This window comes from Heliconius melpomene, chromosome 6 (genome assembly GCF_056956725.1).
Source record: "Heliconius melpomene rosina isolate 202511_hmr_F chromosome 6, ASM5695672v1, whole genome shotgun sequence".
Taxonomy (NCBI): domain Eukaryota; kingdom Metazoa; phylum Arthropoda; class Insecta; order Lepidoptera; family Nymphalidae; genus Heliconius; species Heliconius melpomene.
Genome location: NC_140394.1, coordinates 5,847,676 through 5,873,349, shown reverse-complemented (window position 1 = coordinate 5,873,349; position 25,674 = coordinate 5,847,676). Strand labels below are relative to the sequence as shown.

At 30.3% G+C, this 25,674-nt stretch overlaps 1 protein-coding gene across 1 annotated transcript; it reads right to left on the bottom strand.

The window, feature by feature from the left end:
* Positions 1-516: 516 nt before the first annotated feature.
* LOC146538217 (trypsin beta-like) lies at positions 517-5,589 on the bottom strand. Its single transcript, XM_085186209.1, has 7 exons — positions 5,433-5,589; positions 4,876-4,955; positions 4,340-4,467; positions 3,394-3,556; positions 1,585-1,707; positions 1,340-1,486; positions 517-930 (listed from the first exon to the last, which is right to left on the bottom strand). The coding sequence occupies exons 1-7, from the start codon at positions 5,482-5,484 to the stop codon at positions 715-717; spliced, it is 909 nt and encodes a 302-aa protein (XP_085042335.1). The 5' UTR covers positions 5,485-5,589; the 3' UTR covers positions 517-714.
* Between the last annotated feature and the right edge of the window lie 20,085 nt (positions 5,590-25,674).

Below are 25,674 nucleotides of genomic sequence, written 5' to 3'. Positions count from 1 at the left end.
AATTATGGAATAGCATAAATTTTAGAAATAAATTAAATATTTATCCAATAATTAAATTCAATTTAAAATAATAATTTAAGTATCAAGTAATATTTGTAATATGGAACGAGTATTAATCAGCACAATTTTTTTCTATTAAGCCGCTACGTTATAATATGTTGATCGTTATCTATTAAGTACCTAATATGAATATTATTTCTTAAATAAATAATATATTTGTATCAGAAATTTCAATGCTGTGAAATATACTTACAAAAGTACCTCATTTAAATTAACAAAAGACGTATAGATCTTTTATTTAAAAGTTGCCGACTTAACTGTCTGCGACTGACGTCGTTTAACTTTTACTAATATACTGACGTGGTAGACCACGAGACACCTTTTCAACAACAAATATTTTTAAAGAATTAATTAATAGAGATATTTTATTTATATTGATTATATTTCTAGAGTAATTATTATGTTATTTTTTTATTTAAATAAAGAAAAAATGTGCAATTTCAAAATAAAACAGCATTTATTGACTTTACATAAATCACTTTATTAATCTCTTCTTTAACATTAATGACATGGTACATATATTTATAAAAACGTTATAATATATAATATAATAATATTATATTATTATATTATATATAAATATAATATAACGTTATAGTTATAATATAATTAAAATTAACTTATTTACAAACACGTTTTTACAAGTTTTACATCCTATAGTAAAGAAGTAAGTAGAAGAGAAGAAAGTCCAAGTAACATAAAGATGTTTACATCAAACACTGTTCCTGATCCAGATATACTTCGGATCCATGTTGTGTAATTAGATATCCTCGTATAAACTTCTGGGAAAATTGTTATATTGCAACCGAGTGAGTGTGATAGCACACCTGTGAATGTGTTGCTACATACTAGGGCATTTCCGCCGTCGCCCTAAACATAGAAAATATTATTTCTATATTATTAACTAATTAATGGCGTCTAATATTTTAGTTTAAAAATAGTTATGTTTTTCCCTAAAAACAAAAAACTTAGAAAAACTTTAAACAGGTATGATCCCCACTCGAGGAAGTGTTTATATTTCCATTTTTTTCGCTCTGGTGTCGAGGCGAAGTGCAGCGTTGAGTTCTGCCACTCAACACGCAATGCCTCCAGAACTCGATAGAAAGTGGGGAACGGAGTGTCTTAACACTAGGTTTCCTCTGCCTACCCTACTGTTTGCAGGATACAGCGTGAAGCTAATCAGGTGTGTTTTTCATATAAATAGATATTTGTTAATTGAACAGAATGTAGTAATTATGTTTTTATTAATATTCATGTAAATAATTGTGGAAAAGCTCACCATGCAACTAGAGGTAAAATTTTGATAAGGTACAGCGCAGATCATGGACGACGCGACCGTCATAGATGGGTGTAAGCTAATATATAATGCATTACATTGATTTTGATTGTATATATGTTTGCTTCCATATCTTAATTGAACGGTAGCCTGAAAGAAAAACGAATGAATATGATAATAATTACTAGGCTTAAAAATAAACTATTTAAAAATATACTTAGTAAATAAATATTGAGAATTATTATTACCGTAGCATTTGGAATACTTCCTCCCCATCCTGCAATAGTGCATACAGAAAAATCGGCAGGAGCAAAGTTTTGTGACGGCAACGATAAAGGTTTCACAACGCTAGCAGCATATGGGGATGACAACTATAAAAGAACGGCATATACATAGTACTTAATTGAGAATTATCATAAGAAAATGCATATTTTTTATTTATTATCTAGATGAAAATTCTTGTACCAGTGCCGAGAGCAATTTTATTCGTCGTTTCAGCTCATGTAGCTTGTGTGTGATATTTTAAGTTAAATTATTTTGTTTTTTTTTTGTAAACATAAAAATTATCTATGTAAAAAATAAATTGTAAAATGAATAAAATATTGTTTATTCAGTTAATTAAAATTGGGTCATTTTAGTTGCAACAGTAGTTTCAGGTCAAGAGGTGAAACGGTTTGAGTACATTTTATTTTTTATATTTATCTGTTACATGTTATTCTCAAGGATTGTCTAGTATGAATTATTATTACAAAATATGCTGACATTATAAAAATACTTTATTATAATAAAAATTAAAAATGAAAACATATTCTACTAGCAACCCGCTGGCCCGCTTGAACTACACTATTATTTATTTACTAATCTAAATTACTTTCACGACACGCTTTTACTAATAACATTATCATTTAAAAAACTTTTAGTAAGTAAAGTTTGAGCCGAATCAATAATATAGTCTAACAATATACTTTATATTGATTTATTTTTTAATAATATTTTCACATGTAAAGAAAAAGAAAAATATGTCACACGAGTAGCGTACCTACCTTATCAGTTATTTATTAAAATACTGTAGACGTATTTAAAATTTATAGAATGTAAAATGCAGGCTAAGTCGCTAGAGTACTAAAATCCCGTAGCTTACAACGTTTGTGTTCACTGGTACTATTAAAATTTAGTAACTTTATACGACACTGGCAAAGAATAGTGTTTTTATGAGCGTACTTTACGTGTATACATTTTATTCCACCAGCATACATTCGAGACATTTCAAGACATTGCGAGGTGAGTGGTAGAACTAAATGCCGCCGTGTAATTTATATAGACAATAATAAATTTTAGTTTTAACTTATTTTCTTAATCTTTACTGTCATGGAATGCATGAAATATAATTTTAATCCAATCGTCAATTAGGTGCGCCATTTAAAAACTTATGAAAATAAAAATCAGCTTCACTGTAGCCGCACGCAGCCGGGTAGGCAGAGAAAACTCTGTTCCCTACTTTCTGCCATATATATCAAGGCATTTCGTGTTGATTGGCAACGCCAAACTTTTAACCTTGGTGGTATACCACCAATATGAAAGAAATGAAGAAATAAAAATATTAATGAGTAATAATTCATTCCATACTGGGAATCAAACGCACAACCGTCCCGTTATAGTAAATCTTGTGCCGCTACGACGACGGCGCAAGCAGTATGCGGCGGCCCTTTGATATAGGTGGGGTAGTGCATGTAGATAAAAAAGATAAGATATAAGATAATGATATGTACAAACATGATAACATAAATTTGAATACATGAATCAATTTTGATAAAGAATAGTACTGGATGTGACTCACATCCATTTTATCAAAATTATTTAAGCATGACACAATACATTAAGTATTTAAGTCATTGTTTTATTTATTATTCGATATATTTTTATAAGTATTATTTAAAGAAATAAAATTTTGAAGAAACAAGCTGAAAATAATATGGAAAATATTTTTCATTTCTGTTTATTACTAACAATAATTTAAATTTAAATATATGTATGTATATATAAATTCGAGTACTTACTGTAATTATAGCAATATCAGCATTTACGGGCATTACATTTGGCCTATATTCCGGATGAACCGTTATATTTCCAATGGTCCTAATCCGTTCCACAGTATCGTTGGTAAGGAAATTCGCACCAGCGAACACTCGATATTGAGAGTAGCTTATGAGCACAGAAGCGCTGCAACAAATTGACTCTTAAATGCTTCATTCGAACAATTCAAGATAATAATGGGTGAATGTGAAAGAACAATAGCTTCACTATAAATATAAAATGTCTATATTATATTGCTGAAAATTGGAAAATATATGTTTAAGGCCAACGTGCTGTCAATTTATTTTAATTAATGAAACTATACTATATACTATAATATTTTTTATCTCCACTCAATTCTCACCTTAGTATTAATTGTTTGGAACCCAAAAGCCTATTTTGTTTATACGTTTTTCTGGGTAGATCAAACTCTCTTTCATATTAAAGAGTAAATTAATATCTGCTTATTTGTACAATATTGTAATCAAATTAAGAGGAAAACTTTAATAATAAAATTTCACTGAAAATTAATTATTACTAAACGCTTAATTACTGAGGTAAAATTTATTAACATGAACAAAATTTTACCAAAGCAGTAATACGATTATCTAGTTCACATAGTGGATATGTTCTAAATATCATGTACCATACATAATAATGCGTATAATATTGGAATAATCCAATGTATGTAGATAAATCAATAATCAGCATCACGCTGTAGCTCTCACACAGGAGAATAGGCAGAGAGAACCCAGTGCTAAAACACTCCGTCCCACATTCTCCGCTTGAGCCGAATTGAGCTGCAGAACTCAATGTCACGTTTTGCTTCGACACCAGAGCGAAGAAATATTTTTTTTTTTAATTAAATACTTAATTTCCTCAAGTGGATCGAACCCACGACCTCGATGTATATAGATTATGTAAACTAACCCGCCGACTATTTGATCATATAGAGAGCTAGCCGAAGTGACGACATGCTGTAATGAGATTAGCGCGCCACCACACCTATGACCTCTAGTCTCGGCTTGTACTGACTGCCCAGTAAATTGTATGGAAACCTGTGAACATATTTTTTAATTTTATATTTTTTTATATCTAACTATTGTAATTATATATTTATAATAGTTAGATGTTAATAATAGTCTAGTGTTAAGACACTACCTTCCTCATTTTCCGTCGAAGGTAAAAGAAACATGCGTGTTTGGTGGCGGAACCGAATGCCTTTTTAATCTTAAAATACGTAGCTTCAATCTTTTTAATTTTAAAGTATTTTTCTTTATAAAATTGATATGTACGATAAAAGTTAAAAATTTAATGATAAAATAATTCTAAGAAACACTTTTATGATAAAATCAATGTATCTATAATGTTTTCAAGACTTAGAGTGAAATATTATTATTATTTATATTTCTTTATATAACAATATTTTCTATGCAAAAAAATGAAATGACAAAAAAAAGACTTACCGCATACGGAAATTGGTCCTGTGTTGCAATGTGTCCATCCAATATTCTATTAAACTGCTCTCCAGCCGCTGTGTGTGCACCTGCCAATTACGATAGCAATCAATCTTTGCGTGAAAGGGTGAAAATGATAAAACCAAGATATAATAAAAAACTGACTAAAAATTATTACTATATTTTTGTAGTTATGTTAAGCATAAATAAAATCATAATTAATATTTATTAATTGTTAAGAGTAGTGGTGGTGGTAGGTGGTGGAGGCGCCATTAGTAAAAGTATGTGACTGTAGGCGCGATGGTTGTCGGTTCGATTACGAACGAGGGAATGAATTATAATTTATTTATGTTTAACACACAATGAAGTGATGCTAAAAAAAGAAAGAAAGTTATACATATATTTAAAACATATTTTTCACAAGAAAAGTAATATTAAAGTACTTAAAGTAATATTCATAACACCAATTCTGAAATTCTTATGACATAATTTTTCAGTTAAACACAAGTATTTTCAAAATAAAAAAATATATAAAATTAAAGATATAAACAAAATAAATAAATTACTTGCTAAACAGAGTGCAGCCATAAATCCACATAAAAATCCCGTCGGCACCATTGTTATTCAAACACATGGGTTATCCGTTAACAAAAATTAATATATGTTCATTTTAAAATGTTTACAATGTATTTATATTATTTCCACACTCAAATCATAATCTTATCGATACTGTTTTTACTTAGTAGGTGAAACGTAATATTTTTTATGGTAAAAATGAGTCAGGAAATTATATTTTTAAAAGCATATTACTGTTTACTTTTATTGCTTAATGTTGTACATAATTAGTTAATTATGAACTTATTTGTACAATGTATAACAACTGTAGATTATCATCAATATGGATATGTTTATTAGAATCTATATATATAAAATCGAAAGGTCACTCACTCATCACGAAATCTTAGAAACTACTTGTGCTAGGAATTTCAAATTTTGCATAGGAGTTATTTACAGGACGTAGGTGCTCGCTAAGACGGGAATTTGCAATATTCGATTTCGAAGGGGTTGTTTTTGGGGTCGAAAGTTTGTATGAAACTTCGTTACTACAAATGCTAGGAGTCTCAAATTTTGCATAGACGTCACTAGGACGTAGTCATGGAGACAGATATTAATAATAACATAGTTCACGCGGGTGAAACCGCGAGCGGGCCGCTAGTAATTTTATATACGTAAGTAAACGTCTGTTGTGTATTTAAGTATTAAAATTTAAATTTATATTGTGCAATAATTATTATTTTTTCATTTTCTAATAATATCTGGAAAAGGAAGTCGTAGAGCTGCGGTGACATATTTCATAGATCATAATAAAAACAATTGCCTTGTAACCAGAGCGAAGAAATTAAAATATTAATACACAATAATTAATTCCCCTGACTAGGAATACAATTCACAACCACTCGCTTGAGCCTCTACGCCAAGAGGAGCACAGAAAAGGAAATAATTATATATTTCTATAAACTTTTTTAGTAATTTCCGGTAAAATTTGCACCCATTCTTTCCTTTCAAGATGGCGGAGAGTGGTCGCAGCAGTTTCTTAAGTTTTCGCCATCGTTTTCCGTTTTCCATTGTTAATTTATTCCATTCCACAATGGATCAGATCAAAAGCCATGACGGCTTCAGAACAATTATATTCAACCTATTTAAATGATGAATCATTTTAACCTCAACATTTCATTATCAAACCAATGAATTGAATTATTTTCATTGAAACATGAGTAATAAAATTACTTAGAAATCAAATTATTTAGCGTAATCTTTAATATCTTTATGACTTTGAGTTCAACCATTTTGAATACTACTTGTTAATAACAAATAGTAACAACATTTAAAAGTATAGCAACGAGATATAATATAGATTTTTTATCAGCTTCACGCTCCTGGGACAGGCAGAGAGGTAAGCAGAGAGCCTAGTGTTAAGACACTCCTTTCACTTTACGTGTAGAGGACGGAACGGACGTGTCTTAATAGGAACGGAGTGTCTTATCACTAGATTGCCTGCCCTGTAAGCAAATTCAGCCTGGTTATTTTCAAGATACAGCGTAAAGCTAAAAAAAAGAAAAAATAATAACAGCAATAATTATATTTTCAAACATAGCTAACGATATATCTACCTAAAGAAATAACTTACTATGTTATAATAATTGAAAGAGGACGTGCTCTTAATTACATCAATTGATGTAGCATAATATATGAGATTTTTATAAGAGATGGGAAGCCAGAGGCCACATTACACTTAATAGCTCGGCAAGCCGGCGCCCAGGAAATTTTTGTTACGCTACATGATAAAGCCCCGGTAGAGCGCACATAAAAGTTAACTACACAGAAGTGGAAGTAAAAACTGTGGCTAATTTATCTTTTTAAATATCTTTGTTAATATAATGTTCTATTTTTACTATGTCAAAGTTTTAGAAACTAAACTAAAGCCCTACTCTAGGAAGTGGAATATTTATTTACGTTTATATTTCCATTTCTTCGCTCTGGTGTCGAGACAAAGGGCGGCGTTGAGTTCTGCTACTCAACACGCAATCCTCCAGAATAGTGGAACAGAACAGAACAGAAGTGAGGAACGGAGTGTCTTAACACTAGGTTCCCTCTGCCTACCCTACTGTGTGCGGGATACAGCGTGAAGCTGGTCATGGAGAGTATCGGTATTTAATATATTTCAGTAGTCACTTTAGATAAGAAAGGTACTTATTAACTACCTGAGGGCCTGTATTTAAAAATCGCTCTCAAGTCTGAAGTCGATCTTAGACTATACGATAAATAAATATGGCACTAACTTCGTACTCCGTACACACGTACGATACATTAATCATGTAGCCACGTCATACTATGGCTCCCGTTTATTAAAAAATGCATAGAGAAGGATAAATTTATAATAATAAAACTAGATGTTTTTAAAATGTTTACAAATTTTTTAATTCAGTAAAATCCTTTTGGAAATCCCTGCCATTATTTAATATTCACGTTCTTTTTTCGTTGTTATACAATGTTGATAAATAAATAAATAAAAGGAGAAACTATTGTATTTTTAAATTAATTATATACTTTTAGTTTTTATTACGATGCCTGGAAGTACATATGTACTAATTATTTACAAGTAGATACAAGTATTTCTATGAATCTAATTGGATTATATTATAGTTTCAATTTCTATTCAAAATAATGAATAGGAAACGAGGAAGCAGGAAGTGATGATGAAGAAATAACATTTTGTTTTTTTTTCTTATTTTGCCATAATATTTGAGAAACAAAATTAGATATAGCAATGTATATAAAAATATAATAGAAAATGCCCAATATATCGACACTGTAATACTGAAAACAAAGTTGTAGAAATCGAGTCTCTAAATAAGTACAGAAGGTTTACGACGGTTGTATATATTTAAATTAGCTCGCTCTTTGCGTTGTCAGTCCGCGAAATGCGTAAATTTACTTGGCTCTTAATTTATTATATTGAAAGCCATAGTAAATATTTAGAAATTGAGGTCTATTTTATTTACATAATAAAGATATAATAAATATTTTTCTTTATTTTGTTTCAGTATTTTCATACAATTATTGATCGTATGAAAGTAGTTTATGTTGCAGTTGTAGTTTAAGTTCATTCCAAGTACGCTGATAAAATTTGTCGAAAAGGTCTATGACCCCATATTTTTTCTTATTATTTATTTCTGTTAAGATTTAAAAAAAATATTATATTAAATCAACTTCACGCTGTATCCCGGGCATGGCAGAGTAGGCAGAGAGAATCTAGTGTACAGACACTCCTAGTATTTCGTTTCCTCGAGTGGGGATCGAATCCACAACCGTCGCTTTTACCACTATTTCTATTAATTTAACATTATTAATGTATATTTTATATAATTTTAAACGAAGTAAAGGACAACTGTGTGAACGTATTTTGTTTAACATGAAAGATTACTCTAGTTAAGCGACTTAGCCAGAGTTTCCATCGTCGTCGGTGGGCACACGACAAATTAGATTACTGTCAGTAAACATTAATTAACTTAAAATCACTGCCTCGGGCTAAAGTCTTATTGGCTGTTGATTTTCCTTTAAGTATTAACACTTTGTTTATTATTTAGCCTTTTAAGTTAGACTATATTACCTTTCGTTACACTTCCATATTGCTTGTTGCTTTTTTTTTATTATTATTATTTTACAATGTGATATATTTTGTAAAATTATTAAATAAATAAAAAAATATCTATGTAACTATTTAGTTAATTATTTTACATATTTCGTGTAAATACCTGCTACAAATAATTCCTTTTTAAAACAAAATACTAATTCAGATGTATAATTTACACCAAAGTTTATTATTTTTTCAATAAATATATTATATTCTGAATATTTTGTTTATAATAAGAAAAATGTACCTTTTATTAGACTATTCATAAAAAAAATATATTAAAGTTGTTCATCCATACCTATATTATAAATTCGAAAGTAACTCCGTCTGTCTGTCTGTCTATCTGTCTTTTACGCAATCAGGGCCAAACCGCTAATTTAATTGTGATAAAATACTCATATAGAGATACTTGAGGGTCTCGGGATGAACATAGGATACTTTTCTTTTTTTCATTTTCGATATGCACCAATATATTAAAATACTTATTAATTTGGCATGCAATTTAAATTTATTCCGCCATGTTAATAACAACGTCGTTGCAACGATTTGCAAAGTTTGTTGTTAGAAAACGTCACCCAAAATGAGCTTGCTTAAGGCATCTCTCTATTGAAAACTGAAAATAATTTCATAAATATATTTAATAAATATTCGTATAGTTCAAGCGGCGGGCGTAGCCGCGTTCGGGTCCACTAGTAATCTATATATATAAAAGGACTTGTCCTCACTGACTGAGGTAAGACGCACGCACAGCCGTAACCGGTGTGCGTAGAAACGTGAAATTTGGACAAATGTTTACTTTCGTAATCTGGCCATCCATTAAGAAGGGATTTTGAAAAATTTTAATCCTAAAGGGGGGAAATAGGGGTTGAAAGTTTGTATGGATTTTTTTTTAAATCGCCACCGATTTTTATAAAATTTGAAATTCAGACTCTTAAAAATATATCATTAAACATGTGTTTCGTGGTTTATTATAATTCATCCCTAAATAAGCGAGCGAAGCTGCGCGCGTCCGCTAGTATTTATACAATTTAGTTGATTAATATTTCTTATAGAGACATAATATGTACAAAGACATCAATCAATGACAGTATAATTAATGATATTTGCTACATTATCTTCTTCAGAATAAACTCCTGCTCGTTTCGCTCGCTGTAGTAATAAAAAAAACTTTTTGAAGTAACGGAAGCACTCAAGACAGTACTTCTTAATACACGATATTCTTGTTTTCTCTATCCTAATAAATATAAATCTAAAAATTTTGTCCACGCCAAAAACTATGAACGAATTTAAGTAGTATATAGTATAGAAGTATAGCTTATTACTATATCAGAATACCACATAGACTACAATTTGTGTAAGAATTTTGTAGAGATTGGCTATAAATTAAAAACTAGACCTAAGCAGGCGAAGCCGCGTTAGGGTCGCTAGTTTAATATAATAGAAAAAGATATTTTGAAAAATTTTATCTAAACCTTAACGTGAAATTATGAAACGTTACCGACCGAAATAATCGATAGAACCTACTAAATTTCACTTCCGGTATATAAATCAATATAGAGGAAGGAATGTTAATTCTGTACATAAAAGATTTAAGAAAAATATTAATTGAATCTATTAATATTTTAAAGGTAACATAAGAAAAAAGACTGAAGTCCTCAACTGGCTCAGTAATTATAGTTGCTATCAGATCACTTTTGGGGATGAAATTGTTGACTATCTAGGTAGAACAGCTTACCTGCCACATCCAGCTTTGATCTACCCTACATATGAATATATAATATACATAATTCCAGTGACTAAAATGTAAACATATCATAGTGTAAATAGACCAAATTAGAAACATCTGGTGTTGTACTAACTCCCCAACGCTGGCTTAATTTACATCATGGATCACTTATCACAGTAATTAATTGAATATCGCTTACGCACATATATAGGTATGATATGAACACCATAACTGAAAATTAACCATTTCCACTTAGTGAGACTAATATTGGAATTAGTGATTATGCTTTAGTACTTACTACTAATTTAAATTAAGGCCTAGTTTGAAACTAAAAACTAGAAAAGTTATGATTTTTTCTATTAAATATGCTTATTTTCCTCTCTAACGCCAAAAACTGAAACAAAAAAGAACTTAAAATACTTCCATATGAAGCCTGCTTGTGTGGCCTAAAAAGTTAGGCATGCCTAAAGTTTTTATTTTAGATACGTAACAAAAACTACTACAAACAAAAACTCGCATATGAATGTATATTTAGCAGCAACAAAACGCTTAATTCATCTCCCATATATATACTCGTAGAGTGGTAGGCTATTTGAAAGTAAGCTAGTGAGAAATCATTTCTTTCTTTACTTTTAGCATTCAGAAATAAGTAAAATGTCTTATGTAAAACTAGTTAGAAACTAATAGTATTTAATGAAATATATATATCTATACTAATATATACTTTTATATTAATTTATACTAATTTATACTAATTTATACTAGTTTATACTATTTATACTTTTATACTATTTATACTAATATAATAAAGCGGAAGAGTTTGTTTGTTTGTTTGAACGTTAAGATCTCTGGATCTACTGGTCCGATTTACTTTGTTTTTGTTTTGTATGAAAGCTGCATTCTTCAGAAGTGCTATAGGCTATATAATATAACATTACACATATAAACTAATATATTTTAAAGTACTTTCTAATTTGACATTCAATTTATTCTGCCATGTTAATAACAACCGTCGTCGCTACGCAACCATTACCGCGACATTTTGATATTCATCCTTATGAAAATAAATATAATAGTCACTTTTAACATTTTATCTAGATTGAAATTATAGTTTAGTGTATAACATTCTAATAAATAAATAAGGAGATGTCACTGATTCGAAATGACCTAGCCTTCGGGCGGCATAGTATGAGTATGACCGACGCGAAAATATTCTTATAGTTCAAGCAGGCGTAGCCGCGTCCGGGTCCACTAGTTTTTTATAAAAAAAGACAAGGCAAACGCAACGCAAGGGGTGAGCTTACGGGTGTAACACCAGAGGAACTACGCGTGCGTTGCCAGCCTTTGAGGTAGAAATAGACGTGCTTTATGATGATACCCAAGTCTTCAAGTCAAGATAAGCGCCATTTCGGTCTAATTTTGAACTATAATTTATTATTACTAGCGGGTTTTTTTTTCAGCTGATTTTTTATATGATATGGTGGTTAATGTCTCCTCACTCACCTACCCTCCATACTAATTATGCAAATCACGTATCTTAGACTTCCTATACTACATACTATATTTAGTTTATCAAAAGAGTTGAGTAAATATTCAACCTATTCGAAAATAACAGCGTACCATTTTTTGTCCTACCTGTCGTAATAGATAGCGTACACAAGTTTGATTGGCATCGGTTGCGCCCAATTGAACGCGCCTAGACCATTTAGATCCATCATGCGTCGTTTGTCGTCTAAATTTTATAAAAAGTTGGCAGTTCATCTAAATTTCTGTGTTAGTGTTGAAGCAAATGATTTCTTCGATGACTTCGATGTAAGTTAACGTCGTTAAGTTAACAAAAAAATTGTAAGAGAAATAGTGATTTCTTATTATAACAAAAATATTATATTTTCACTAGACTAGTCGTTTATTTCCTCAGAGAAGTCGATCACTCCTCTCTGTATTTCATAAGGGTATATGATGTATATAACGACGAGCTCTTCACTTGACATGACTATTTTAAGGAATAAGTGGGTGGCTAGGGTCGACACAAATACCGATGTCTGCATTACTGCGGTCTCATTCGTTTGACGAAGGTAAAACCCGACTTTCTGGCTATCCGAAGGCTGATAGCCTCTGAATGGTGCCATTGTTTATTCGTATATATAACAACATTTATAATATAACAATAATCTACCTTATTTGCTTTCTCAAGAACGAAATTCTAAAAGTAAATTGAGTTACGTCGTCGTTTTTGTTTATATAATGGTGTTAATTATTGTATGATCGTTGAAGTTGTATTTACTTTGGTCGAAATCAAATTCATACTATACTAATATAGATGTACGTTGAGTTAGAGAATGAGAGAGAGAGAGAGAGTACATAAAAGAAATTTAAAAAATGTCCCTTTTACTTAAATTGCTATTTGTTAGTTGCGAGGTCTAATGCGTTATTGTAATTTTTAATAGTAGTTTGTATATATGTATAATTTTAAATATTATTATAGTCAAGGATCGAACTAAGTGGAAAATTAATTTAAACGACTACATATTTGCCAATTCAAAAACCAAAAAAATTACCATTATTGTGTAATATCGTAACAATTTTCTAATATATTTATATGAATCAAAACGCGTTTTATTACAGACTTCGTTAGGCATAAAACAGATAGATGATTTATCTAAAAATGTATCCGCTTACAAAGATATTGTTGTTCCAATTTGTCGGGATTCTGTCAATGTACCATGTTTTCCTTGTATATAAAAGAAAAAATATGATACAAAAGTTACGTAAATCATACTCTATACTTACACTGTAGATACAAAGTTGTAAAGTATTTTTTTATCAATATTAATATAATTCATATTTGCATTTTACAAGTATACTCGTATGAGAATAATACAATACAAGAAAAAAATATTACATCAGTTACTAAATGAAATTTGAACTTGTACCTGTTTCCTGAAAATGAAATGTTTGACATAAACGAATAGCTTGTTTTTTTTTTAAATATAATTTTACCAAAATTTATTCTTTCTTTACCGTTTTTATTAAATAAAAGGGAAATGTATTATATATAGTACATTTGCAATTCAAACGTCAATAATGGCTGTTTTCGTGATACTTCGGTCTCTATGAATATTGTATGGACTATAATAATCGTATTTTTGTGATATTACACATAGGTCTGCTTAAATATGGTGTACAAGATGGACGGCTATGGCGTTCGAGGAGTCTTTTAACCCAATTCAATTTGGTTGCGAGCCAAGCGCTTATCTGCGGTTATACTTATAATATTGACAATTTTCCTATACTTACTATATTTAAGCTTAATCGAAATAAACAGAAAGTAAAAGATATAATATAATGACATTTTTTTGCAGCTTCACGATCACGATCCCACATGTAGTATTCAGCAGGGTAGGCAGAGAGAACCTAATGATAAGACACTACGCTTCCCATTTTCCGCCGAATTCTAGAGGTATTATCTGTTGAGAGGTGGAGCTCAACGCCGCGCTTTACTTCGTCACCCTCTTGTAACGAGACAGAGAAATAAAAAATATTAAATATTTTAATATAATGAGATGTTTAGCGTTTTTAGTGTTAGTGTTTTCTGTCTACCTGTTAAGGTAATAAGGTAATTAATATAGATGATAAAGTAAATTTAATAAAAAATATTTAAATTTATTAGCTTGCCTCGTGATGCACACAGTGGTTCCGGTCTTTATAATTGTGAAGATAGCGTTTTTGCACCGTTACATAGGGGACTTTCCGTGGACTTACAATTATGAAATTAGCAAGAAGTGAGAACTTATAAATTGTACTTTTCTTTGATATACTATCCTGAATTTTGGTACGGAACCCTCGGTATGCAAATCCGACTCGAATTTTTAATAATTTATTACAATTTTTATGAATGTTTTTTATAACAAATATATTTCAAACCTACATTACTTTTCAAGATTGATAAGTCTATGGTATAATATGAAGACTACAATGAGGATAATATAAAAACTTTGGTTCTGTAAATAACTTGTTATTGAAAAGCAATTAACGAAGCCGTAGAAAACATGAAATTTCTGCTTTGTTCATTCATATTTTAATGGAAAAAGTTACGCAATAATGTCCGTCTGAGATTTTTTGACAGAAAGCTTTGTATAAAAATCTACAATTCTATTTACAAGTTAAAAATAAAGGGTTTAAAATCATTAATTATTTTATTTAAAACTAGTGGCCCCCACGTGACTTCGCCCGCTTTTACAACATTATTAATAACTTTTTCATCTCAATTACTTCCGTAAAACAACTCTTTATATCGACATAACTTTTTTTGTCATTTGTGTGTGTGTAAGTGAAGCTTGCGATCATCCAATAGTGAAAACTGTATTTATATGGGTTCAGCCGATTCTAAGATTAACGTGAACAAACGCATAGGCAAACAAAAAACAGATATTTCATTTTGTCATAATTCTCTTATAATAAATAAATACATACTATTTTGAACAACTTTACAATTTTGGGAGAACTTTTATAAAATAAATACACAACGAGTACAAGTACATATGTATTTCTTAAGAAACATTTAGATAAGAGTACGACATAATCAAAACATAAACATATAAAAACAAAGTTGGCGTTGTTTCTCAAGCTCAGTCAAACGATATCTCTCGGGAGAAGGCAGCCAGAGCTTAGTTGTTTATGTCAGACTTGCAGTGGACAAGACGTGTACTGTGATAAGGGTTCGCGGGATGAGAGAGTTATTACATTTGTAAGTTGCTATTACAATGACGTCACTGGTCATTCTCGGTTAGTCAATATAAAAATTAAAAATACTATTTATTTTCTATTGCTTTAATTTACTATTCTGATTTGGTCTACATTAATTGTTTTATTTTCTATTCTAATAATAATAATAATAAATGCTTTATTCAGTAATTAAATGTTACATATACACTCTAATTTCGTTAGAATATGGAAAAAACAAGACAACAATTTAGTAGAGGTGAGCGATGGCAGCCGTACTAGTGTAAACTGTGTCACAGCTGCGAGCATCTTTGCCCCTAAGACACTATTTCGATGACAAAAGTGAGAATACTCATCAATTAGGTACATATTATTATGTCGACATAAGCAAAAATAAAGCGATATAACAAAAGGTTTAAATTAATTATATCTAATATATCATACATATATAATCTATAACTATATACTAGTTCAATTTACTATTGTTTTATTTAATTTCATAATCCAGAGAGAAACCAGGTGTAGTGTAGAGGCTTGGTTCGACTCGAGGGAATAAAATATTTAATATTTTCATTTCCGTCCCCGACGAGGCTAAGTGCGGCAGTGAGTTTGACCACTCAACTTAAAATGACAAAAATCCGACGGAAAGTGGAGAACGGAGTGGTTCAACATTAGAGTCCTTGTGCCTACTCTGTTATTATTGGAACTTGTTTTAATAGGAACTATAAAAGTGAATGGTAAGAGAGGTAGAGGGAGACCTCGGTTGACCTTCGAATACACATTATTGAAAATACTGGAGGAAGGTCTCGTAAAAAGCAAGACGACCCCCGGAGATTGATGACAATGGACGAAAGAGACCATATGCAGAGACCGTAGCGCTTGGCGAGTTTTTTTTTCTGACTACCCCGCTTGAGATATAGCGTAAACATCCTTTCCATTTCATTAATTTTCCAATTTCAATGACAAAAGGGTAAAGATTCGTCCTGATTTTGGACTACATTCCTCTACTCTACTCCGCTAATGTTAATATAAAGTATATTTTCGTTACGTTAAATTTGTTTTACCAGGGCTGGCTAAACCCAGGGTGAAAATAAATTTCGATTCCCAATATACGATATATTCCAAATGAACGAAAATCAGATAGCGATACGATGTATCAATAGGTTACTCCTATACCTAAATACATTACTGTAAAATATAAGAAATCTATGGAAATATTAAAGAAAATAATGAAACAATAAAATAAATTATATTATAGTACATTCAAAATAAGTCATTAACTTTCAAATTAATAAAGATAATTTCATAAACGTTTTAAGCAATATTATAAATATACCACTTAGACTCATTCATTTTGTCATTAATCAAAGTCACAGGGTCAAGCTGCGTAAGCAGAAGGAACTAAGGGAAGAATAAATTCTTTAATGTATTTCCGAATAAAATGACCACTTTATTTTTTTGTTAGTATAATTTCGTACTTAATTAAGGATTCTTCTATTAATTGAATAGAATTATGTATGATTTAGTTGAGGCCGCCACGGCGCAGCGGCACAAGGGTGTGTCTGTAACGCCATGGTTGTGGGTTCGATTCCCACTCAGGGAAGTAAAATATTTATTTACGTTTATATTTCCATTTCTTCGCTCTGGTGTCGAGGCAAAGCGTGGAGTTGAGTTACGCCACTCAACACGCAAAGCCTACGGAATAGGGCGGAAAGTAGATAACAGAATTATCTTAATGGGAACGGACTGTTTTAACACTAGTTTTCCAGGTTTCCTCTGCCTACTTGCGGCAGAGGCCTAAATCTGATTTCCTCTGCCTAATTTACTAATTATTTTCAGGAAACATCGTATCGTAATAGCAAAAAATAAATAAAAGAAAATACAATAAACAGAAATTTCCCCACAACATCGCTTTTCGTACTTAATTTACATCCATAAGCCAGCAAAACACCTACTCGTTAACTGGAAAACAGGCTTGACGTGTGAAAACCTGGGTCAAATTCAAAGACTCTTTCATCATGATCAAACAAGGCTCATGATATAAATTGTACTTGTATCTCTGCCGGAGGGAAATCATTTACGACGCGGAAACGTTAAAATGTCAGCTGAAATTACGTCTTTAGAGGCAATTGTAGAGTTAAGGACTTGATGAATTTACTTGTTTGTAAAGGTTGTTTATGTAGGTAAATGTGATTTGGATGGCAAATTTATTTATAGTGAATGATTGTATTTGTATTCATAATATTCGAATGTTCTTAATTTTTAGGGTTCTGTACCTTGAAACGAAAAAACGGAGGCCTTTGTAGTCCGTCTGTCGGTCAGTCTAGAGTATTTACCTCAACGAAATTGATTCAGAACCCTCGATATGCTAGTCCAACTCGCACTTGATCGGTTTGTGGTTTTGTCTTTGCTACCTTCTTGTTCTTCTCGTGTGTAAGAAGCGTACATTTATAAGTAATATAACATTTTTAAATTATATAACATTATATTTATAAGGAAAGTAATTTACAAATTGTAATCTTACATTGAATTCCCTTAAGATCGGTGATATCTCTAATTCAACCACTCTGCTGTATTAAACCATATAGTCTCGCAGGGATTATTCTAACACATATGTAACATAATTTTATATCTAGTATGTATAATTAAAGTTTTATATATTTTATTAAAAATGACATTAAATTAAATCAGCTTCATGCTGTTTCCTGCACACTACAGGGTAGGCAGAGGGAACCTAGTGTTAAGATACTCCTTTCCCCACTTTCTGCCGAATTCTGGTGGCAAAGCGTGTCGAGTTGCGGAACACAACGTCGCGCTATGACAGTGACGCCACGATTGGCCTCTATATATTTTATTACTTAAATTATTTGGAAATTGAGCTAATTCACTTTAAATATTATATGACTACCCCCAAAACTTTCCATTATACAACCATTGCAATACAACCAATGGAGAAAATAGTGCAACCTTATTGTTTATGTACTTATAGTATGGTTTTAAAATATATTTAAATATCCTCCTTTTTAAAGTGTATCAATTTAATTATTTGAATTGATTTTAATTAGTTAAATTAATTATTTGAATCTATGTCTCTCTACAAAATACTACACTTTTTACGCTACTAACATTTCCAGAAAATTGCAATTGAATGAAGCCTGCAAACCCTTACCTACAATATCTATAAAAAAATGCAAAAGCATTTTATTAAAGGAAATTTATTTAATAGGATAACGAAACACGAACAAGAAAAAACAAAGGAAGGATCGAATATTTATTAACTTTTTTACTTTATAATGAACTTTTAATGCTATGTTGAATATTTTGTTGTAGTACGCAATCGGTGCGGTAGTATGGCTCAAAGTTAAAAATATAAATATTTAAAAAATAATAATAAAAAAATTAAATCAGCTTCACGCTGTTGTGCTTCCGCGAGTGGCGGAGCTCAACGCCGCCCTTTGCCTCGACACCAAAATATAATCATTAATTGTAATATAATCATTACTTCGATAATATAATGATTAATTGATTAATGATTATAAATCATTTTATTTTACCAGCTATAAGTAAGTAAAAAATATGGATATACTTACTTATATTATATCTGAAAGTAATAAACTAATGGGTGATGCTGGGACTTTCATCTTTTCATAAGAGCAGAGAATGGATGGTTATTTATAAAATGGAAAAAAATCATGTAATAAAGTTGCATTGTGTAGTCTACTGTAGCATTTATATAAAAAAGTCGTTTTTCTTATGTAGTGAATTGCAAAAGTTTTGATTATAAATATAAAAAACATCAGCTTCACTTTTTTATCCACAATCCAGGTTACGCAAGAGAAACCTAGGGTTAAACCCTTCGTTCTCTATTTTGTGACGAATATTCAGTACATTGAAAGGACAAGGCAAGCCTGCGTTCGGATCACCTGATGGTAAGTCATCACCGCCGCCAATGACCCCGTGTAACACCAGAGGGGGCCTTAAGATGGAGATAGACGCTTTTTGAAGGTTTCCATGTCATTTCGACCTGGAAACACCACACTTCCGTGGCGCGTGGAAGGAAGTTTCTACGAAACCGCAGTATTGGAATGCCATGTATCCAGGTGGTGTGGATAGTCCTTTAGCTTGGGACGTTATATCCCTATGCGGTTAAAAAAATCGGCGGCAGGTAAAATAGGTCATACAGTTCTTTAGAACTCCAGTTTTATTAGTGGGGAACGGAGTGGGTTAACATTACTACATGCCGTATTAAACGTCAAGCTGTTTATACAGCTAGTTTTATTTTCAATCAAAATTAAATAAACAATAAAGTGAACCTTAAAATAATATTCAATTTAACACATGACACGTATCACGGAAACTGAATGAAGCTTTTGAGTAATTTCAGTTTTCTAGGCCAACGCTCTCAGCGTAGAGCATTCTTCCACAATACTGTCGCAGTTCTTCACACATCATTCACAAATGTCATATATGTATAATAATATGCATAAATAGTGCAATAATTTATCAATTATATAACGTAGTCTTAATCGACGTATTAGGATAATAAACTTATAATGTATTTTCAATGACTTAAAACTCCTGAAGTTTGTACCACGTTTGTTTAAAATTACAAACTAATTAAAAGTTTCCTACACTTCTTCGCAATTCCAGTAAAGGAAGGTAATCTTTAAAGCAATTTTAAGGGTTGCTAGTGTTTTAATCTATTTCTGTCAGTTGAAATATTATATTTTGTTCTGTTATCTTCTTTATTATCAGCTTCACGCTGCCCGCACACAGCAGTGTAGGCAGAGGAAACCTAGGGCTAAGACATTCTGTTCCCCACTTTCTCAAGAATTCTGGAGGTATTGTGTGTTGAGTGTCAGAACTCAACGCCGCGCTTCGCCTCGACACCAGAGTTAAGAAATGAAAATATATAAAATAAATATTTATTATAAATATTTCACTTCCTCGAGTGGGGATCGAACCCACTACCTGACGATTTTGCAGCACACTTTGTGCCCTTGCATCATGTTTGCCGTCATTTCAGATAGAAAATGTATAATTTTATTTTATTCACAAAAATGCTTTGACTTATCTTTTACAAAAATGTTGTAAAAGCTGAGAGTAATCATTACCTTTGACATTCGATACGAGAGCAAGGCTTGTCTTCGTCATAATAAATCACCAAAAGCATGTAAATTAAATATTTTTGCTCAAAAAGTATATTTTACTACTAGTAATAATAATATACATATAAAAATATATTTACAGAATCATAATGCAGCTTTTTTTTCTTAGTTAGAGGTATAACACTGAAATTATTATTGTATAGGAATTTTATATCAAGGACCATGGGTAACATGGTAAGGTTTTACGTACATAGTTTATGGGATTGTTATATTCTATATTTAAGTCCCCGGCGACGACGAAAATTTATAAAGGGATTTCGACGGTGCTACTCAATCTTGAATCATATTAAATATTAAACTATAATTATTATCTGTAAACGTTATAATTATTTGAATTTACAAGTATAAAAAAATATTAAACAAAATCTACGCTATTATTTTCAAACAAAAAGTGCATACTGTAATGCAGCTAAATTAAATTAGAGTATATTATATAACAATCTAAATATATATGCAATCGCAGATACATGTTTATATACACAATTATTAATGAAAATCTAAATCGCATTATTTAAAAAGAAATTATGATTACATACAAATGTTAAAATAGTTTTTAGATCACACTAACCTTGTGACTTTTACTGCAGTTTTAGTTAAAAATGCAAAAGATAACATAAGATAAATTAAGAAATTTACTAAACGCATCGAGTTTCAGAGATGCCGTACAATTTATCTGATAAAGAATGATTAATGTTTTAAAAGAAAAATGATTTTTATTAGAACTGAATGGAGCTTCCAAGAGGAATTCAGATAAAAGTATTCGAAAATTCTACTGTAAGAAGCGCTACAATTGCAAAACATTTCATTTATTTGAATTTAAAGTTCTTCAGTTCTGTCATATTTATAACAAAGAGTTGCTTATTGAAAATTAATAGATTAATCTAATTGTATATTTATTACAATTAAAGGAAATTTCGTTATTTCTTTCTTCGTTTGGGTAACAAATATGATGTTTCTAATTCGAGTGAAAAGCTGTAGATAGAAGCTAAAACAAAAACACCAATTTATATACATGTCATAAATATGATAATAATATAATAGTAAGGTTGGTTTTTTTATATTTTTAAATGTTTTTTTTTTTTCATAATAATTTATATTTAAAAATGTAAAATTGATTCACTAATTTAATAAAAGTATATTTTCTAATAGTAAGGTATCTGAGTATTATTCATTACAACAGTTGATTATTGTAAGCCGCGCTAGTTCAGAGTCAACAACAGTTATTCAAGATATAGTATGGCGACAACTGTAGAGTAAATAATATACAAAGTTATATGTTGACTATATATCTCTTTAATAAAATATATATGTATGTAATTTGGATATTTTGTTTTATTTTCCAGCTTACGTCGTAGTTTCATTATGGAAAAATTAAATTAAATTCATTCATTTCATTATCATATGAATGTGTGCTTACGTGAGCACAGATAACACATTTTATTGTTTTTTTTTGGGGAGAAGGTAGAGAACGGAGTGTCTTGACACCAGGTGTACATGCTGTCAGTTATAAATGGAAATTCAGCGTACACGGTCCATGCTAGGTAGAATTTGAATATTTTATAATATTATTAAATAGTTAAAAAGTATTAACTTAAATATAATTATTAGTATCAAACACCATAAGACGCATTCATATAATTTATTAAATAAGATTGTTGGTTGGTTGAAGACCGGAGATATTAAAATTTATTCAGGCTCTCATTTTCCCAAGCAAAATGAAGATAAACTTTGTAACAAAGGCATTTAGATCAAATTAAATTTATATTAGGCTCCTTGTTGAAGCTAATAAATTAAAAGTAGCACCGATAGAAATTGTAAGATACCTGACTGTGAGCTTTTAGTATACCATAAACTTAAAATCTATACCAATATAATAAAGCGGAAGAGTTTGTTAGTTTGTTTGTTTGTTTGAACGCTAAGATCTCTGGATCTACTGGTCCGATTTACTATGTTTTTGATTTGTATGAAAGCTGCATTCTTCAGAAGTGCTATAGGCTATATAACATTACATTACACATATATACTAATAAATTTAAATACTTTCTAATTTGACATGCAATTTATTCCGCCATGTTAATAACAACCGTCGTTGCTAAGCAACGGTTTGCAAAGTTTGATTGTTGTTTTAAGAAAACGTCACCCAAAATGAACTTATATTTTGATATTCATCCAATAATTTCATAAATATATTTAATAAATATTCTTATAGTTCAAGCAGGCCTAGCCGCGTCCGGGTCCACTAGTAGAGTAATATTTTAGAAGAATATAACATTAACGCGTTAACAGTGTGCTAACTACAATCGGATTCAGGGATTTAACTAGGTGCGCAATATGAGCACCCCTGTGTTGTTTTTTTAATTTATTATTTACATTTATTATTGTTGTATGAGCAGTCATATCTCGGGACCGAGAAGGTAAAAACCTTGGTTAGCTTTGAATGAGAGTTTAAACTTGTATACAATCCCAAGTTAATTCATTCAAAGGGTTGTTTGTGGTCAAAGTGCAAACAGTCCAATATTCTTTGTTTAGAATAAAGCATTGTTTATTTATTAAACTCATTTTGTATTCCCACCTGTAATAAAATGAAAGAGAAAACCGAAAACAAATGTAGACTGGCCTAAATGTTTGTCAAGTAGAAACTGTATATTATGTTGAATTTTGAGAACTATAAAAACATTTTACAGTTATTTGTATCTAGAATCTAGAAAATATCTAGAAAAGACTAAAATCTAACAGCTCTGCTATTTTAATAAATCTCTAAGACCTAATACATTCGATATTACTAACTTGTTATTTAAAAATTTATATCTTTACTAATTTACTAATGTGAGAGGAGTTGATAAGAATAATATAGCCAATACTCTGTTACTTAAGTAACTATAAAGATTTTCACAATATTCTCATGTAAATATGTTAAGTTATTTATATTGTCATTCTTCAAAAATAAAATTACATAAAAAAAATATAATAATAAGTTGATTAAGCATTTCAAGTCTAAATGAATGCAGAAGTGTACAGTATTAGTCCTGCCAGTACTACTCGCACAAATTGTTATCTGGACGAGAGCCAAAAAATTATCGCATACAATACGGCAAAGTCCATGGCAAGCAAAAATTAACAGAGAAAGAAGCACTAGTCAGTGGATTATAGTAATTGACGCCTTTGTGACTTAGCAGAGACACGATGACTGATTGGCAACGACGAGTGTAGGTTTAAAACCTCACAAAGTCAATTTGATTAGGCGTTAGACAATGTAGTGTAGGTAGAGGGTGTTAAGTTAGTGTTAAAACACTCCGTTCCCCATTTTCCGTCAAATTCTAGAGGCATTGCGTATCTTTTGTTGGCTTTACGCCACGATCAGGCTCAATTTGTTTATTATATGTATTTAGGTACATTTCTTTAGATTAATAGCTCCAGTCATGGTGCAGCCGTACAAATTTTTTCTTTAGAAAAATGAAAAATATGATTTTGAAAGTTTCTTTAAATATAATTTAATACCTACAGTTTCTACTTAAGCTGAAAAATATACTTATTTGTTTCAATAACTCTAACACCATAAAGACTATATCATTCCTATATTGTAAATATATACATACAATTTCCTTAATAAAAACATAAGTATTTTCTGCGATTGAACCTACATATATCGTAATATTTGGATCAGGCGAATACCATTTATTTTTATTAGGGGCCTATATCAGCATACAAATGTCTCAGAAAAGTAATGAGGTGCGCTTGACTAGAGGATGAAAAGTAAGAGGAGAAAATCCTCCTATTTTTGCTAGCTTATTTTTAACGACCTAAATTCATGTGTCATAATGCGGCATTTTACTATTAAATATTTAGTAATTGATCACTATTAAATTATTAGATAAATAATAATTTGCCATACAATAAAAAAACGTATTGCATTTAATTGTCACTTATTTGACTTTTGGTGTTATTTATTATTTGATCACAAAAATTGGAAGATAACCATAGAGTTTCTCATTATAAAAAGTAATTAAAAACACTCAATACTTGGAAAACCTACCCAACTGAAGTAACTAGAACTTGAATTAAGTCGATCTACCGCTATTAGGGTCGTTTTGAGAAGACCCTATCTGTTTAAACTGGCTTCTTACGTTGTTAGCTTAGGACATTCATGGTGTAGCTACTTAATTAACGAACGGAGGCGGCGATCTTTTGATCGAGCTTATCCTATACCTGTTTTAACTATATTGTTTTAGTTGGTAATATTAATTTGGTTGGTTATTTTAAAGTGTATTGCTTAATGCTTAAATATAAATAAGCTTTTATATACTACTTTAAATTGTAATACTTTAAAAATGAATGTTTTTTTTTTAGAAGTATATTTTAAAAAGTATTAATATGTATCCAAATAATATCTTAGTAATAGGTATAGGAAGCATGTTCATTTTTAAGACATAAAACTCATTATATACAAAAATATTTTTTATCGAAAAGTCATAATCAAAGAACAGCAACTGTAAATATTTAAAAGTTTAAAATCTATGATTCTATGCATAATTTTTACACTAATAAAAATCACATATAATAAATAGTATATATTTCAAAATATATTATAATAGTATTTACAAAAAAAATAACTTACGATTAGGTATAGTATAAATCATGTTCACAAAGAATACAGGCAAAAACAGAAGCTGCGTTTTTTCATAGAATCGAATATCAATTTTAGGGCAAAAAACAAACCACCACATTAAAAATTAGTCGAGGTATTTATTTTAATAAAATCTTAACACTTTTCATCAACAAGTACCTACAGCGAACAGAATAAAATTAATATCAATAAATAAAACTATTATATTACCAATTAAAAACTCAATTCTGAAGTTATTTGATATTTAATGAAAACTTATTATAATTAACCGTTATTCTTTTGGAAGCTAAATGTCATATCTTTTCATTTTTTATTAAAAAAATCTATTTAATTTAAATGAAAACCTCTCCGACAGTCCGTTTATGAAAACGAA

Bases quoted from the DNA above. Each gene is read 5' to 3' on its own strand.
- LOC146538217 (XM_085186209.1), bottom strand. From the start codon at position 5,484: ATGGTGCCGACGGGATTTTTATGTGGATTTATGGCTGCACTCTGTTTA. The intron at 4,956-5,432 runs GTAATTTATTTA...CGTAATTGGCAG, and splicing joins GGCTGCACTCTGTTTAGCAA to GTGCACACACAGCGGCTGGA. The intron at 3,557-4,339 runs GTTAGTTTACAT...AATTTGTTGCAG, and splicing joins TATGATCAAATAGTCGGCGG to CGCTTCTGTGCTCATAAGCT.